Source organism: Oncorhynchus kisutch, linkage group LG9 (assembly GCF_002021735.2).
Source record: "Oncorhynchus kisutch isolate 150728-3 linkage group LG9, Okis_V2, whole genome shotgun sequence".
Taxonomy (NCBI): Eukaryota; Metazoa; Chordata; class Actinopteri; order Salmoniformes; family Salmonidae; genus Oncorhynchus; species Oncorhynchus kisutch.
Window position 1 is genome coordinate 80,916 of NC_034182.2, and position 17,196 is coordinate 98,111.

The 17,196-nt window shown below is 42.6% G+C and overlaps 1 protein-coding gene across 3 annotated transcripts in view; it reads left to right on the top strand.

Annotated features, from left to right (window-relative positions):
• tspan11 (tetraspanin 11) overlaps positions 1 to 15,912 on the top strand; it is a 41,714-nt gene extending 25,802 nt beyond the window's left edge. For 2 of the 3 annotated variants that reach the window (XM_031831406.1, XM_031831407.1), the window contains exons 4-9: positions 219 to 293; positions 1,683 to 1,787; positions 2,314 to 2,472; positions 4,329 to 4,415; positions 11,262 to 11,384; positions 13,558 to 15,912. In XM_031831406.1, coding sequence (XP_031687266.1) covers positions 219 to 293; positions 1,683 to 1,787; positions 2,314 to 2,472; positions 4,329 to 4,415; positions 11,262 to 11,339 — 504 coding nt within the window. In that variant the 3' untranslated portion in view covers positions 11,340 to 11,384; positions 13,558 to 15,912. The remainder of the gene's footprint in view (positions 1 to 218; positions 294 to 1,682; positions 1,788 to 2,313; positions 2,473 to 4,328; positions 4,416 to 11,261; positions 11,385 to 13,557) is intronic. The other variant, XM_031831408.1, reaches the window with a different exon arrangement.
• The last annotated feature ends 1,284 nt before the right edge of the window (positions 15,913 to 17,196 follow it).

The window sequence follows — 17,196 nt, forward strand, 5'->3', positions numbered from 1 at the left end:
GTGAGACTGTTCCAAACAGAGACATGCAGTTAATGCTGCATTTTGTCTTATATTCAAGAGAGAGTTTTGCCTGTAAAGTGTTGAACTGAACTGTGTTAAGACTGATCTCTCTGTCTCTGTCTCTCTCTGTCTCTCTCTGTCTCTCTGTCTCTGTCTCTCTCTGTCTCTCTGTCTCTGTCTCTCTCTGTCTCTCTGTCTCTGTCTCTCTCTCTCTCCAGTATTTCTGCTGTCTGTTATTGATCTTTCTCATAGAGCTGGTGGCAGGAGTCCTGGCCTACGTGTATTACCAGAGGGTGAGTGACTCCTTCTCCACCTTCATCTTTTATCCTCTTGTTTACCCCCCCCCCCCTGTATTTGTTTTCTTTTTAAATACTGATCTATTCATTGAGTCTGGAGTGCAGTTCTGGGACTATCTCCATTGCATTTGAGTGGCCATGTGTGTGCATGCTTACCTGGTGTGTGTATGATACCTGTGTAAAGACCATGTATCTGGAGCCCTGATCTCCAGACAGAGCTCAACCCTGAGCCCTGATCTCCAGACAGAGCACAACCCTGAGCCCTGATCTCCAGACAGACCTCAACCCTGAGCCTTGTTCTCCAGACAGAGCTCAACCCTGAGCCCTGATCTCCAGACAGAGCTCAACCCTGAGCCCTGATCTCCAGACAGAGCTCAACCCTGAGCCCTGATCTCCAGACAGAGCTCAACCCTGAGCCCTGTTCTCCAGACAGAGCTCAACCCTGAGCCCTGATCTCCAGACAGAGCTCAACCCTGAGCTCTGATCTCCAGACAGAGCTCAACCCTGAGCCCTGATCTCCAGACAGAGCACAACCCTGAGCCCTGATCTCCAGACAGACCTCAACTCTGAGCCCTGATCTCCAGACAGACCTCAACCCTGAGCCCTCTTCTCCAGACAGAGCTCAACCCTGAGCCCTGATCTCCAGACAGAGCACAACCCTGAGCCCTGATCTCCAGACAGACCTCAACTCTGAGCCCTGATCTCCAGACAGACCTCAACCCTGAGCCCTCTTCTCCAGACAGAGCTCAACCCTGAGCCCTGATCTCCAGACAGAGCTCAACCCTGAGCCCTGATCTCCAGACAGAGCTCAACCCTGAGCCCTGATCTCCAGACAGAGCTCAACCCTGAGCCCTGATCTCCAGACAGAGCTCAATACTGAGCCCTGATCTCAACCCTGAGCCCTGATCTCAACCCTGAGCCCTGATGTCAACCCTGAGCCCTGATCTCAACACTGAGCCCTGATCTCAACCCTGAGCCCTGATCTCCAGACAGAGCACAATCCTGAGCCCTGATCTCAACACTGAGCCCTGATCTCAACCCTGAGCCCTGATCTCCAGACAGAGCTCAATCCTGAGCCCTGATCTCAACCCTGAGCCCTGATCTCAATCCTGAGCCCTGATCACACAAGCAAGGCAACCCCACTTCACTCTCCTCTGCCACTCTAACTGAGGTGTTCTCTCTCTCTCTCTCTCTCTCTCTCTCTCTCTCTCTGTCTCTCTCTGTCTCTCTCTCTCTCTCTCTCTCTCTCTCTCTCTCTCTCTCTCTCTGTCTCTCTCTGTCTCTCTCTCTCTCTCTCTCTCTCTCTCTCTCTCTCTCTCTCTCTCTCTCTCTCTCTCTCTCTCTCTCTCTCTCTCACCCTCTCTCCCCCTTCCCTCCCTCCCCTAGCTCAGTGAGGAGCTGAAGCAGCACCTGAATGAGACCATGACAGAGAACTACGCCCAGCCAGGGAAAGAGGCCATCACCCTGGCCGTGGACAGACTACAGCAGGATGTAGGGACTCAATCTCCCATTAGCCTTTGCTTAGTTTTTCTTGAAGGGACAGGAGCACCAGTGGTAAAGCTGGTTGATACTAGTTATGGTACATAGTTGTTACACTCAACTGATAAAACTGCTGTAGGACACACACACACACACACACACACACACACACACACACACACACACACACACACACACACACACACACACACACACACACACACACACACACACACACACACACACACACACACACACACACGCAATCATCCCTGTTCACCTTGAAGCATGTGAGGTTCAATGTTACTCATATGCGAGGTCACATCCACTATATGGGTACAGTATGATGCAAGATGTCCATGCAGTCTGTAATACGTATTTATGACTACTTGGTTTACAAATGTTTTTTGTGATGTGTATTTTTTCTGCCTTTTCATTATGTTGTTGATTGATTTGAATTAGATGTGATGGTTTTCAGACATCAACTAAGTGGAGCTAATGATAAACACAATTCCACTTTTCTTCTTCTGTTGGTCAGTTCAAGTGCTGTGGCAGCAACAACTCATTTGATTGGCTGCATAGTGTGTACATGACCTCGGCTGTGTCGGAGGGCAGGGTGGTCCCGGACAGCTGCTGTAAGACCATCACCACCCTCTGTGGCCGCAGAGACCACCCCTCCAACATCTACAAGACTGAGGTGGGTGGGACCATTGGAAAATCATCATTCAACAGCAAATATGTGCCAAATGGGTTCCAGCAGACTTTAGGGTGTCATAACTGGACTCTTCCACAGTAAAAATGTGTTATGTTGTCATTCTATTTCATAGCGATGACAGCATCTAACCATTTGTTCATATGTTCATATTTTATTTATTCAAGTTGGATCCTAAAATATTCCTTCAAATAAATCTTTTTAAAAAATGAATGAATCTCGACATGGAACAATTGATCAATATTTCAGGACCAGATGGTTGTATTTGGCATCAAATGATTTCTAATGTCTGAAATGGAGACAGACAGATGACATGTCCCTCAGAGCTCAACTGTCTCCTTTCTTATTCTGTCAATGAAACTGAAACAGTCAAATACTCTGGTTTGGAAAGTCACTTTAGCCAAGAACTTTTCTCTACTTGACAGGCTTTCTGATCAGTAAGGGCTGAGAGCGTAAGAGAATATTTCATACAATATTTGAGATGCTCCTTTCGCTTTTATCTGTGACAAGCAGGAGAAGTCTGTGCTTGTTTCTCTCTTTCACACACACACACGTCTCGCTCCTTGGTTCCCGCTATCATCATTCCACTTGTCAATGTCACTCCAGTTCAGAGGAGTGCAACTTTGATAAAATCTCTTTATAATTAAACAAAGTTTATATGGGTGGACCTGAAATATTTACTGTGCATTTAGGGAGTCAGCTGTGGTTGACAGCTCCCCACACACTCGGAAAACACTTGGGTTGAAAATGTGCTCGTCAATGTGTTTTCACTTGTCTAGGAAGCTGAGATGTTTCTGAAAATGTCCTCAGAACTGTGACTCACAACATGGCTTGAAACAACCTACTCGGTCAAAGCTCTTTGGTAAAACAGTATGACACTGGATGTACGGAGGTTACTGCACATGGATGTGTACGTGCACTCCATCCAGCCATGGCTCCTCAATGCCCCCTCTACCCACGTGTGTGTGTGTGTGTGTGTGTGTGTGTGTGTGTGTGTGTGTGTGTGTGTGTGGTCAGAGAAGGAGCCTCCTGAGAGAGGCCTAATAAATCCCACTGTTCTCTCTACTTCTCTCAGGCTGCCTGTTAGCAGTTGATATTACTCTTCAATAACACAGACACCAAAGCAAATCAGGGGGAGAAAAATAGGTTTATTCAAAGAGGAAAAATCATAGATGTTATGCTGAGAGGTAGATGTTCATTATTCCCTGTCCTCAGTGATTCTCTCCACAGAACAAAGAGACAGGATGTAGTTTATAACCCAACCCTAGCCTGGGGTTGACCAATTAGAATTCCTTGCAAATCAACTGGGCCACTGGCCAAATAACAAGTATCCTATTTCAGGCTCAATGTATAGACACATTCCTCCCATGTCTCTGACCCATTGATCATTCATTCCCTATTACAGAAAAAACACTTTCACTCATCGTTAATTCCCTCTTTACCTTTAGTCCTCTGTGTTGTGTATTACCTTAACATATCTTTACACTGCCCAAGTCCTTTATCTTACTGTAGTTTGTTCTCTGCAGTGTAACTCTGTATTACACACACACACAATTGCCGCAGCAATTTGGAGACAGACAGAAAAAGCTGGAGAGGGTAGGGTTGATAAAAATACTATGGTAAATGAAGAGCATAGCCCAATTTAAATTCTCCTTGTTCACACCCCCTCAAGGATTTAAAAGCATTGGATTGATCCAAATATGATAGACACTGACTACATCAATCAGGTGTGTCTGTGTGTTCATAATGTACGCGTGTGTGTGTGTGTGTGTGTGTGTGTGTGTGCGTGTGTGCGTGAAGTGAAGTGATTTGACCCCTGACCTGTAACCTTTGCCCCACAGGGTGGCTGCATCACCAAGCTGGAGCAGTTCCTGGCTGACCACCTGCTGATCATCGGAGCTGTGGGGATAGGAGTGGCCTGTCTACAGGTCGGTCCCCTAACACTGGCCAGTGTCTTTATTAACAGGAAATGACGAGGCCTTATTATATTTCAGTACTGTGGTAGCACCTCACAACAGACACAAGCTATCACTATCAGACTATCACAAAGTATCATTTAGTTTTGGGGGGATTTGGGGTATCACCGATGTTGTGGATATCAATATAATGTAGTGTAATAGTGGATGTAATCTGCTACTGTGGATATTGGTAGCCTTGCTGTTGAAATGTCTTCAATGCTAGCTAGTATCTAGATGGATAGGTGGGGAGATTGTGAACAGAAAGAGAGGGAGAAGGCGAGGTTAACTTTGCTTCTTCCTCTTAGTAGAGTAACGGGTTAAGAGGTGAGACGATTGCTTAAGAATTTTTTTAAATATTTTTTTATATCAGTCTCAAAATATATCCACATGATAAAAGGCTTTCCAAATTTAAAAAAATAAATAAACATCAATGTGGCCATAATCTAATCAAAGATGCATCCAGTAACTCCTATTACCGGTCGGACAACCTTTCAATGCACTCTACCTCCCTATATCCTCTCAGCTGTAATCTGATCCCATTCACATTCTGGGATTTGATTTGCTGCGGTCTCAGATGGACCAAGCTCGTAGCCCAATCCACTCACAGCCCCTGTCATCCCGTATACGGCTTCAAAATGGCAGATTTTGTCATTGATAAGCGCCTGAATTGGAACGAAGTGGCTGTACAGTAACATGCTATACCTGACTTCAGAGCTCTGGGTCTCTGCTTCACAGCTCTGTATGGGTTTTGACTGACAGCCGTTAACTTGAGCAAGAAGATGCCCCTGTCCCTGGGCTACGATTGCACATTTGTTGTCTGAGTGAGAGAAATGCTGTAAATCGAGAGGAGTAGACATGTTCCGAAAGATGAGACGTTGAGGATTGTAATAAATAATGCTTTGATGTCATAGAAGCAAACCACACACCCGTGAGTCCAAATGTGCACTTCACATTTCCATATTTGAAACTCATGTCGTTTACAGTATCGTAACGTTTCTGATCGATATACCCTAACCCTTCTCAGCAGTATCGTAACGTCTCTGATCGATATAACCCTAACCCTTCTCAGCAGTATCATAATGTTTCTGATTGATATAACCCTAACCCTTCTCAGCAGTATCGTAACGTCTCTGATCGATATAACCCTAACCCTTCTCAGCAGTATCATAACGTTTCTGATCGATATAACCCTAACCCTTCTCAGCAGTATCATAACGTTTCTGATCGATATAACCCTAACCCTTCTCAGCAGTATCATAACGTTTCTGATTGATATAACCCTAACCCTTCTCAGCAGTATCGTAACGTCTCTGATCGATATAACCCTAACCCTTCTCAGCAGTATCGTAACGTCTCTGATCGATATAACCCTAACCCTTCTCAGCAGTATCGTAACGTCTCTGATCGATATAACCCTAACCCTTCTCAGCAGTATCGTAACGTCTCTGATCGATATAACCCTAACCCTTCTCAGCAGTATCATAACGTCTCTGATCGATATAACCCTTCTCAGCAGTATCATAACGTCTCTGATCGATATAACCCTAACCCTTCTCAGCAGTATCGTAACGTCTCTGATCGATATAACCCTAACCCTTCTCAGCAGTATCGTAACGTCTCTGATCGATATAACCCTAACCCTTCTCAGCAGTATCGTAACGTCTCTGAACGATATAACCCTAACCCTTCTCAGCAGTATCGTAACGTTTCTGATCGATATAACCCTAACCCTTCTCAGCAGTATCGTAACGTCTCTGATCGATATAACCCTAACCCTTCTCAGCAGTATCGTAACGTCTCTGATCGATATAACCCTAACCCTTCTCAGCAGTATCGTAACGGCTCTGATCGATATAACCCTAACCCTTCTCAGCAGTATCGTAACGTCTCTGATCGATATAACCCTAACCCTTCTCAGCAGTATCATAACATTTCTGATTGATATAACCCTTCTCAGCAGTATCATAACGTTTCTGATCAATATAACCCTAACCCTTCTCAGCAGTATCATAATGTTTCTGATTGATATAACCCTAACCCTTCTCAGCAGTATCGTAACGTCTCTGATCGATATAACCCTAACCCTTCTCAGCAGTATCATAACGTTTCTGATCGATATAACCCTAACCCTTCTCAGCAGTATCATAACGTTTCTGATCGATATAACCCTAACCCTTCTCAGCAGTATCGTAACGTCTCTGATCGATATAACCCTAACCCTTCTCAGCAGTATCGTAACGTCTCTGAACGATATAACCCTAACCCTTCTCAGCAGTATCGTAACGTTTCTGATCGATATAACCCTAACCCTTCTCAGCAGTATCGTAACGTCTCTGATCGATATAACCCTAACCCTTCTCAGCAGTATCGTAACGTCTCTGATCGATATAACCCTAATCCTTCTCAGCAGTATCGTAACGTCTCTGATCGATATAACCCTAACCCTTCTCAGCAGTATCGTAACGTTTCTGATCGATATAACCCTAACCCTTCTCAGCAGTATCGTAACGTTTCTGATCTATATAACCCTAACCCTTCTCAGCAGTATCATAACGTCTCTGATCGATATAACCCTAACCCTTCTCAGCAGTATCGTAACGTCTCTGATCGATATAACCCTAACCCTTCTCAGCAGTATCATAACGTCTCTGATCGATATAACCCTAACCCTTCTCAGCAGTATCGTAACGTCTCTGATCGATATAACCCTAACCCTTCTCAGCAGTATCGTAACGTCGTTGATCGATATAACCCTAACCCTTCTCAGCAGTATCATAACGTCTCTGATCGATATAACCCTTCTCAGCAGTATCATAACGTCTCTGATCGATATAACCCTAACCCTTCTCAGCAGTATCGTAACGTCTCTGATCGATATAACCCTAACCCTTCTCAGCAGTATCATAACGTCTCTGATCGATATAACCCTAACCCTTCTCAGCAGTATCGTAACGTCTCTGATCAATATAACCCTAACCCTTCTCAGCAGTATCGTAACGTCTCTGATCGATATAACCCTAACCCTTCTCAGCAGTATCGTAACGTCTCTGATCGATATAACCCTAACCCTTCTCAGCAGTATCGTAACGTCTCTGATCGATATAACCCTAACCCTTCTCAGCAGTATCGTAACGGCTCTGATCGATATAACCCTAACCCTTCTCAGCAGTATCGTAACGTCTCTGATCGATATAACCCTAACCCTTCTCAGCAGTATCATAACATTTCTGATTGATATAACCCTTCTCAGCAGTATCATAACGTTTCTGATCAATATAACCCTAACCCTTCTCAGCAGTATCATAACGTCTCTGATCGATATAACCCTAACCCTTCTCAGCAGTATCATAACGTCTCTGATCGATATAACCCTAACCCTTCTCAGCAGTATCGTAACGTCTCTGATCGATATAACCCTAACCCTTCTCAGCAGTATCGTAACGTCTCTGATCGATATAACCCTAACCCTTCTCAGCAGTATCGTAACGGCTCTGATCGATATAACCCTAACCCTTCTCAGCAGTATCGTAACGTCTCTGATCGATATAACCCTAACCCTTCTCAGCAGTATCGTAACGTCTCTGATCGATATAACCCTAACCCTTCTCAGCAGTATCGTAACGTCTCTGATCGATATAACCCTAACCCTTCTCAGCAGTATCGTAACGTCTCTGATCTATATAACCCTAACCCTTCTCAGCAGTATCGTAACGTCTCTGATCGATATAACCCTAACCCTTCTCAGCAGTATCGTAACGTTTCTGATCGATATAACCCTAACCCTTCTCAGCAGTATCGTAACGTCTCTGATCGATATAACCCTAACCCTTCTCAGCAGTATCGTAACGTCTCTGATCGATATAACCCTAATCCTTCTCAGCAGTATCGTAACGTCTCTGATCGATATAACCCTAACCCTTCTCAGCAGTATCGTAACGTTTCTGATCGATATAACCCTAACCCTTCTCAGCAGTATCGTAACGTTTCTGATCTATATAACCCTAACCCTTCTCAGCAGTATCATAACGTCTCTGATCGATATAACCCTAACCCTTCTCAGCAGTATCGTAACGTCTCTGATCGATATAACCCTAACCCTTCTCAGCAGTATCATAACGTCTCTGATCGATATAACCCTAACCCTTCTCAGCAGTATCGTAACGTCTCTGATCGATATAACCCTAACCCTTCTCAGCAGTATCGTAACGTCGTTGATCGATATAACCCTAACCCTTCTCAGCAGTATCGTAACGTCTCTGATCGATATAACCCTAACCCTTCTCAGCAGTATCGTAACGTCTCTGATCGATATAACCCTAACCCTTCTCAGCAGTATCATAACGTTTCTGATCGATATAACCCTAACCCTTCTCAGCAGTATCATAACTTCTCTGATCGATATAACCCTAACCCTTCTCAGCAGTATCATAACGTCTCTGATCGATATAACCCTAACCCTTCTCAGCAGTATCGTAACGTCTCTGATCGATATAACCCTAACCCTTCTCAGCAGTATCGTAACGTCTCTGATCGATATAACCCTAACCCTTCTCAGCAGTATCATAACGTCTCTGATCGATATAACCCTAACCCTTCTCAGCAGTATCGGAAGAAAAAGGTCCCCCCCTCAGACCAATGTGTTTTGAAGAGGAAGTGAGGAGATAGGAAGTAAACAATCAAGGAAAGATACATTGAGATGGGGCCATGGACAGGAAACGGTATACCTTTCTCTCCCAGCATGCTTTGTAATAACACTTGGATGGGGCGGCTGCTCTCCACCATCGATCTGCTCTCTGAAAATAAACTCCACAGGGACTGGACTCTCCATCCCCCAGCATGGAACGATCTCCTGAAAATCTTCTGAGAATGGTTTACTGTTCAGCCAATGCTGTTCATAGATTGGTGTTTTCGTCAAGCTTGGGATGTGATGCTCGGGTTGAGAGGTTTCTTATTGCAGTCCGGTGATGTTTAGTGGCCAAATCTCAGATTTAGTTTTTGCTCTCTAGCCAACTCTCGTCATGCTATATCAGTCAGTTATATACAGCATCAACACATCTGGGACCAGGCTAGATGTTTTGCGGTCAGGAGTAGGACGTCTCCAATCTAGCTGTGGTACCACTTCACTCTGTTAATAATTCCAGACTGTGTCATTTCTTTGCTTATTTACAATATTATTGTCATATTCTCCATAAATTATCTTTGTATGGCGAGAACATTCATTTAGATTTGCTTGAACATTTTGATACAGCCTAACTGATAAAACTGCACCGTTTTGATTTGTACATTTTAGATAAAGTATAGTTTTGCACTTCACGATATATCGTCATTGTCAAATATCATGATATTAGATTTAATCATATACCGGCCCAACCCTAGCTTAGACCAAACCTGAACATACAGTACTGGCTCCCTCTTGGCTACTCCTTCCAACCAACCAGGGTTCCCACTCTTCTCAGTGTTCCCATAGCTTTTCTCTTGGAATTCCACAGAGGAGTCATGTGATCTTGTCACCGTGGAGACTGGCGACATGGGAATTTGGGGTTCCTAAGAAAAACAAATGTTTTATTAGCCCAAAGACCCCCCCCCCTATTAGACAAAACATTCCCAAATAAAACGCTGACATTTTCCCACATACATATATGAAGCATAAGATAAGATAACTACTGAAGCTGTAGCTATGTCCTTAATATGTGTTAGTGATCCATTGACAAATCACCCATCTTGTCCCAAACTCATTTAGACCAGCTTTTGATCTAAATGGGCTCTTCACTATTGGGCTTGAAGGTCTCTGACTGATTGTATGTTAGTTGTATGTCCGTCTGTCAGTAATGTCACTCTGTCAGTGATGTCCCTGTACTGTCTCTGTGTCAACTGTTCCTCTCTGTCTTTAATAACTGAAATAGTCATAGTCTGTGTCAACTGTTCCTCTCTGTCTTTAATAACTGAAATAGTCATAGTCTCTGTGTCAACTGTGTCAACTGTTCCTCTCTGTCTTTAATAACTGAAATAGTCATAGTCTGTGTCAACTGTTCCTCTCTGTCTTTAATAACTGAAATAGTCATAGTCTGTGTCAACTGTTCCTCTCTGTCTTTAATAACTGAAATAGTCATAGTCTCTGTGTCAACTGTGTCAACTGTTCCTCTCTGTCTTTAATAACTGAAATAGTCATAGTCTGTGTCAACTGTTCCTCTCTGTCTTTAATAACTGAAATAGTCATAGTCTGTGTCAACTGTTCCTCTCTGTCTTTAATAACTGAAATAGTCATAGTCTGTGTCAACTGTTCCTCTCTGTCTTTAATAACTGAAATAGTCATAGTCTCTGTGTCAACTGTGTCAACTGTTCCTCTCTGTCTTTAATAACTGAAATAGTCATAGTCTGTGTCAACTGTTCCTCTCTGTCTTTAATAACTGAAATAGTCATAGTCTGTGTCAACTGTTCCTCTCTGTCTTTAATAACTGAAATAGTCAAAGTCTCTGTGTCAACTGTGTCAACTGTTCCTCTCTGTCTTTAATAACTGAAATAGTCATAGTCTGTGTCAACTGTTCCTCTCTGTCTTTAATAACTGAAATAGTCATAGTCTCTGTACCTTTGTTCTTAGTTGTAATTACGCTAATCAATTTAGTCTCTATCCTCTTTCAGTGTTCCCGTATACTTTGTCTAATACAGGTCACTAACCCCTCTGTGTGTGTATGTGTGTGTATCTCTATGTATGTCTGTGTGAATGCATGTGTGTGTTTACGTTTGTGTCTATGTATGTCTGTATGTGCGTGTATTTCTTTGTGTGTGTGTATGTCTGTGTGTGTGTGACCTCTATAGCTGGCCGGGGCCATGTTGACGGCCTGCTTTATCTATCTGCTGTATAAAGAAGAGGAGGAGGACTTCTCTGCCGTGTGATTGGCTAAGCCTCTGTCTGGTCACACTCAGTGGGGACGGGACAAGGTTGGAGGGCATTGTGGGAAATGTGTTCTGTGTGTGTGTCTATGTGTTCATTTTTTTGATTGTGTCTTTTGTGTAGATATGTGTTGTCTGCATGTTTGTGTGTGTGCGCACTCGTGCGTGTGTGTGTGTGCGAGTGTGTGCATGCACGTATCTCTGTGTGTGTGTGTGTGAAGAAGACAAAGAGACAGTTGATCACAGATCATGCATGCTATATTGCCTGGCCTATGCTTTATTCTCGGTACCATCGAGCAACGCCCACCCCAATAGGGACACCATGCTGACCGACACATGCATGTTGACCTTTGACCTTTGCATGGCTGAAAGGGCTTGACAACATTATCCACAATCCAAGGACAAACAAACAGTTCACTGAAGTGCTCCCACAGACTAGACTATGAGATTAATGCCCACAAATAAACGCGAATGACAGCTGTGCTGGACCAGATTTGAAAGAAACCCTTACAATACATTTCTCATCATCTGAAATTGGGTAATAATAAGAAAAGAGACCTGCTAAATGTATTCTTCATGATTTCTTTCTTCATAGTTTCTTATGATTGCAGCACATTTGATAACTTATTTCTTGTCAGTGTCTTCACCTGCCACATTGAAACTACTTTCCATATATTCCTTGTCATTCCCAATGCTAAACTAACGAGCAGAAAGGAAGTTTAGCACATTCTGTCCTCCATCCTCTGTCTCCTCCTCCCTCCCTCCTCCCCCCGGCTGCTCCTCCCTCCTCCCTCCTCCGTTTCCTCCTTGATCCCCTGTCTCCTCGTCTCTCCTCCTCCCTCCTCCGTCTCTTCCTTCTCCAGCTCCCTCCATCTCTCTGTGAGTTGTGAGTTTCATTCTCTACGTCCTCACTCTGTCATCTGAATTCTTAGTGGTGCTGGCAGGGTTAGAGGCATCATAAAACCGCCCTGAGTGCCGAGCCGCCAAGGCCTTCTTTGACGAATCTACTCCCCATGTTGTGACCCCGGTCGATAATACCCTCAGAGAGGAGAAGACTTGCAGGGGGGCCGTTGATTGAATCTCAGCCCTCCTCTGTTTGTCATTTGTCATCCGTCACACACACACACATACGCACACACACACATACATACACACACACACACACACCCGTCCAGCGAATGTGCCTCATCTAAGTCCTAACCTCTCAGCCTTTTCCCTGTGTATTACTGTAACTCTGCTGTTGTCTCACAGATCAATGAGACCTTTCATATGCCCTATCCCTTAATAGTGATGACGTGGGATGATCTTGTTAGAAATAATGACAGTTTAAGGCTTTTGGCAGAGTGAAAGCACAAGTGTGTGTGTTGCTATGTTGTGTGCGTCAAGGCCTGTTGTATCCTCTCATTTCTTCTCTACCTTAATCTCATCTTATTGATGTCGGCTCCTTCATCCAAACAAGCGCCAACTAAAGCTCTCTGACCGTCCTGCCGCTAGCTGAAAATGACTTATTGTTCTCAGATCAACCAAAGTACCTACACAGGTCTGTTGTATCCCAGCATCACTTCACTTCTTTCTTTTTCCTACACACAAAGTATTCATAGGATCTTAAAGCAGTCCAACTCACAAGTGGAGCTTTGAATGTACTTTATAGAATACTTAAGGAGAAGAAATATCAAGTGGGAGAATTTGGAGTGCACTAGGCAAAATGTTTTGCATCACAAACCTCCAAAATGCCACACTCCTTGTGTCCATACACACTAATAATTTGTTATTTCTTATTATTTTAAATGCCTCACAGAAAATGATCAAAACATCATAAAACATTCTTCACTTTGTAAAACATCAATTTAATTGTATCCAATATTTTCCCTCAGTTTACTCATGTGATTTTTAGTAGATTAATTATTAATGGATTATAACACTACATTATGGTTTTGAGAACATTGGCAGGGCTTCAGAGAAATGTCCTTTGAAAAATGGAAGTTGCTAAATGAATGTTTGTTCACAGATTATCTCTCTCCAACAACAGTCATAGTGGGAGCTTTAACATTCACCACAGGCCCAATTACACCACTGCTGCTGGCTGCTCGGCACTCCTGTTCCCATAGTAACCACACACTTCCTCACCCCTAACCCACTCTCCTCATGCTATCCCACTATGCTACCATGACGACTCACCTTTACCCTTGATTGACCTTCACAACAATTGTGTGTGTTTCAGATCTGTGGGATGGTGTTCACATGCTGCTTACACAGAAGGATTAAGTTGGATCCTTACTGAACCCTACCATCAAGCCCCCCCAACACCATCCTGCCTCATGGGCCAGGGAGCAACGATGCCTGCTGAACACTCAACCTTGACCTATAACCCCTCCTAACCTCTGAACCTTATGATCCAACCCTGCCTGGACCTTCCTGGATCCTTCTGCACCCCTCCTTTAGCTTGGATGCATGCACAGCCCCCCCCCCTCTCTCAAAGACAAGGCCAATGAAGAATTGATGATTTGGTATTATGGTATTGTTCTTTTCTGTCATAAACCTACTGCTGTTTATTTAAGGTAGTTCTTACTGTATGTTGTCAATACAGTCAAATCCTTACTGTAGTTTTCACAACATTCCACACAACTGGAAGGCAACCCGAAGTGGTTGTGACTGAGAATCAACTGTACTGTACACACTCTCATGGTGTTGTTGCTTACGAAGGGTTATTCAGTTAGTGCTATATCCAGTGTGTCACGGATGTGGCCCACAACGTGCCTCTGTCATTGTTTTATCACGCATTCTTTCAATGTTACACCAATTTTAATGGTTCACCACAAAGGGAATCCCATGGTCATCGATGTTTGATCTACGTCACAAAGAAAACAATCATGAGTTGATTGATATCCACAGAATAATCAAGCCGATATGGGGAAAACTTGATATGAATGAAAATAGCACTAAACGCTGCTAAGAGTAACGTTGCAGCATTTCTGTATGTGTTGCCTCCGTAGTTTGACTAACAAATCTGGTTCTGTGTTGTATGCTATGCTAAAGGTGTTGATATTGACGAAATCGCCTTTCTTGCAGTACCATATACACCTACCACTCATCTTTCAATACCAGAACCAATTTACTTGTTTTACGACCACTTTTATTATGCTGGAGAAACGTGTCATTTACCACTGATACAGGGTCAGATCTTTCTCTGCCACGCTACTGGTTAAGATTAGGATTCAGGGGTTATGGTTGACTCCTCTCCTCTGGTGTGGGTTAGTATCCCCATCCAGTGGTAGATATTGGTATATACTCCTGTGCAGTGCTCCTGTAGTATAATGTGTAAGGTTGCAAAATTTGGAGAACTTTCAATAAATTCCCTGGTTTTCCAGAAATCCTGTTTGGGAGATTCCGGATTGTCTGCTTATTCCCTCCAGATTGCAGGATTCCTCCAACTGAGATTTCAGGAAAACCAGGGAATATCTTGAATGTTGCCGAAATTTTGCAACTCAATTTCTGGCTGATTGGTTGTGGAGCAGCCAGGCAGCCTTGCATCGACTACTGCTTCTAAAGACTAACTACATTCCTCTGAAGACAGAAGATATATTTACATTTTATTGTTTACTACGACTTAGAAAATGTCTGACACGTTACCACAAGAGGACACTTTCAAAGAGAGCATTCATTGGCTTGACTATTGTCAAGGACACATTCAAATAGTTTTGGTTGCCCATTACCAAGATAGGACATGGGTCTTTGTTTTTTAGGAGTGCTGGTAAGTCAGCTGACCAATTCCAGTTGATACAATGACAACAATCCTTTGTCAAAGGTTCTATGGATGTTTAGCTGTTTTCCAAGAGATGAAGACACGTATACAGATGGTATTTTCTCTATTCCTCCTAGTGACCAACAGAAAGCTGTTCTTGTTCATGTATTTTTCTAATCGAAATGGGTCAAAATATGATATAACATTATAGTATGTATAATATATAATAAAACCTATATGATCTGGGCTCTTTCTATACTGTAGACTGTAGTACTCAATGTATGCCTTTGTCTGTTTAACAACAATGTCATAATAGCTTTTGAATTAATGTTGATGGTAGTCTTTAACCGGATAAACTTTCTTTGTGTTTCCTACATCATTCAGTGGTTTGGTATTATTATTCCCTGCCCTTCTCTTTGCATCAAGGTCTTGAATGTTTTGTTACAGTATATGACTATTGCTACTTTAAGACATCATAAAATGTTGATATTTATACTCTGAGATATGAAGAAGGTTATACGTGCACAGACCATGTTTGAAAGAAGTGCATATGGATGGACACATTCATCTTCAGCGACATGTAGTCTATATTTTAAGAGTGTTGCAAGGTAAACAAATCTGTTAATGTGCCCTTGAGCAAGGCACTTTACCCCAATTGCTCCTGTAAGTCTCTCTGGATAAGAGCGTCTGCTAAATTACTCAAATGTAAGTGTTTGTCAAAGCTGATGTGACAATGGTATTGGGATGAACTGTATGACTTGTTCTATACAATATGATGACATAAATGGTTTCTAAACTTTACTCAATAAATATAATACTATATTACTGATTAAATTACTGTTTATAAGATTATTTATTAATGTTGTGGAAGATTGTGGTTGGGTTGAATCGTCTAGTTGTGGTGGATATAGTGTATGTTATGGTGATATGTTGTCACTAGGTGGAGACAAAGTTGTGCTCCTAACAAGCATTTGAAGGTAATCATCCCAGGATGTTTTGTTTTCCTCAGTTCCTGTATGGATTTATCAGTTAGGTAGAAAATGTTCATGTTTATTACCACTTCTGTTTATTAATTTTTTTAGGTTATTTTTCACAGGACAAAAAGTACATCCTTCAAATCCAAACTTAAAAGCCATGATCATTGTTTCTTTGTTATATTCACCTATTTCCTAACCTCGTACAACCATAGCTCAGAGGTAATCAGTCTGGTAATACAAGGCTACTATTCTCCATCAATCTGACAGTATTGATGCTTCACTATGCTTGCTGACTGTATTTGCACTTATACCCTCAACTCAATACACCGTTATGTATACATACAAGAGTGCTGTGGCCATAGCAGGATTCATCTGTAGGTTAATGGTATTACCATATGACTGTGGATGTGTCCCAATATTCTTTAATAGCTCCCTTGCCTCATTTGGTTTCTTTCACAACCACTGATCTGACATGACATGTTAAGTGAGTGCATTGTGACGCAGTGTGATCCAATGCTTTAATATCTCAGTAAGGAAAGGACGCAAGGAGAGGAAGACATTTTAGAGTGTTGGGACATAGTCCAAGACATGGGGCCGGGGGAGTCTGTCAGTCTGTCAGTACTTCCATCTCCATCAGCAAGCAGAGGATGGCTCCTATTTCCACAGCATGTCACACACACCCTGGAGAGAGGGTGTACATGCAAGCATACACACCTACTGTAAACACATAAACACACACACACTGATAGAGCTTACAAACACACAGAAACCCACATGAAAAAAACATTCAGTTTTACTATACAGTATTTACTATAGAATAATACAGAATACTACAGTTTACTATAGAATAATACATTATTTACTATATAATTTTGTAGTATACTATATTAAATACTACAGTATACTACAGACCTCAAAAACACTACAGTAAATATTACAGGAATGTCCACAAAACACTACAGTAAATACTATAGTAAAGTCTGCAGAAACAGTGAAGTGAATCCTACAGTAAAGTCCGCAAAAACTACTGTAAATACTATAGTATTTAGCCGTAGTATACTATAGTATATTTTAATGTGGACACACACATACTGTACACACATATACACAGACACACACACACACACACAGCGTGCTTTAC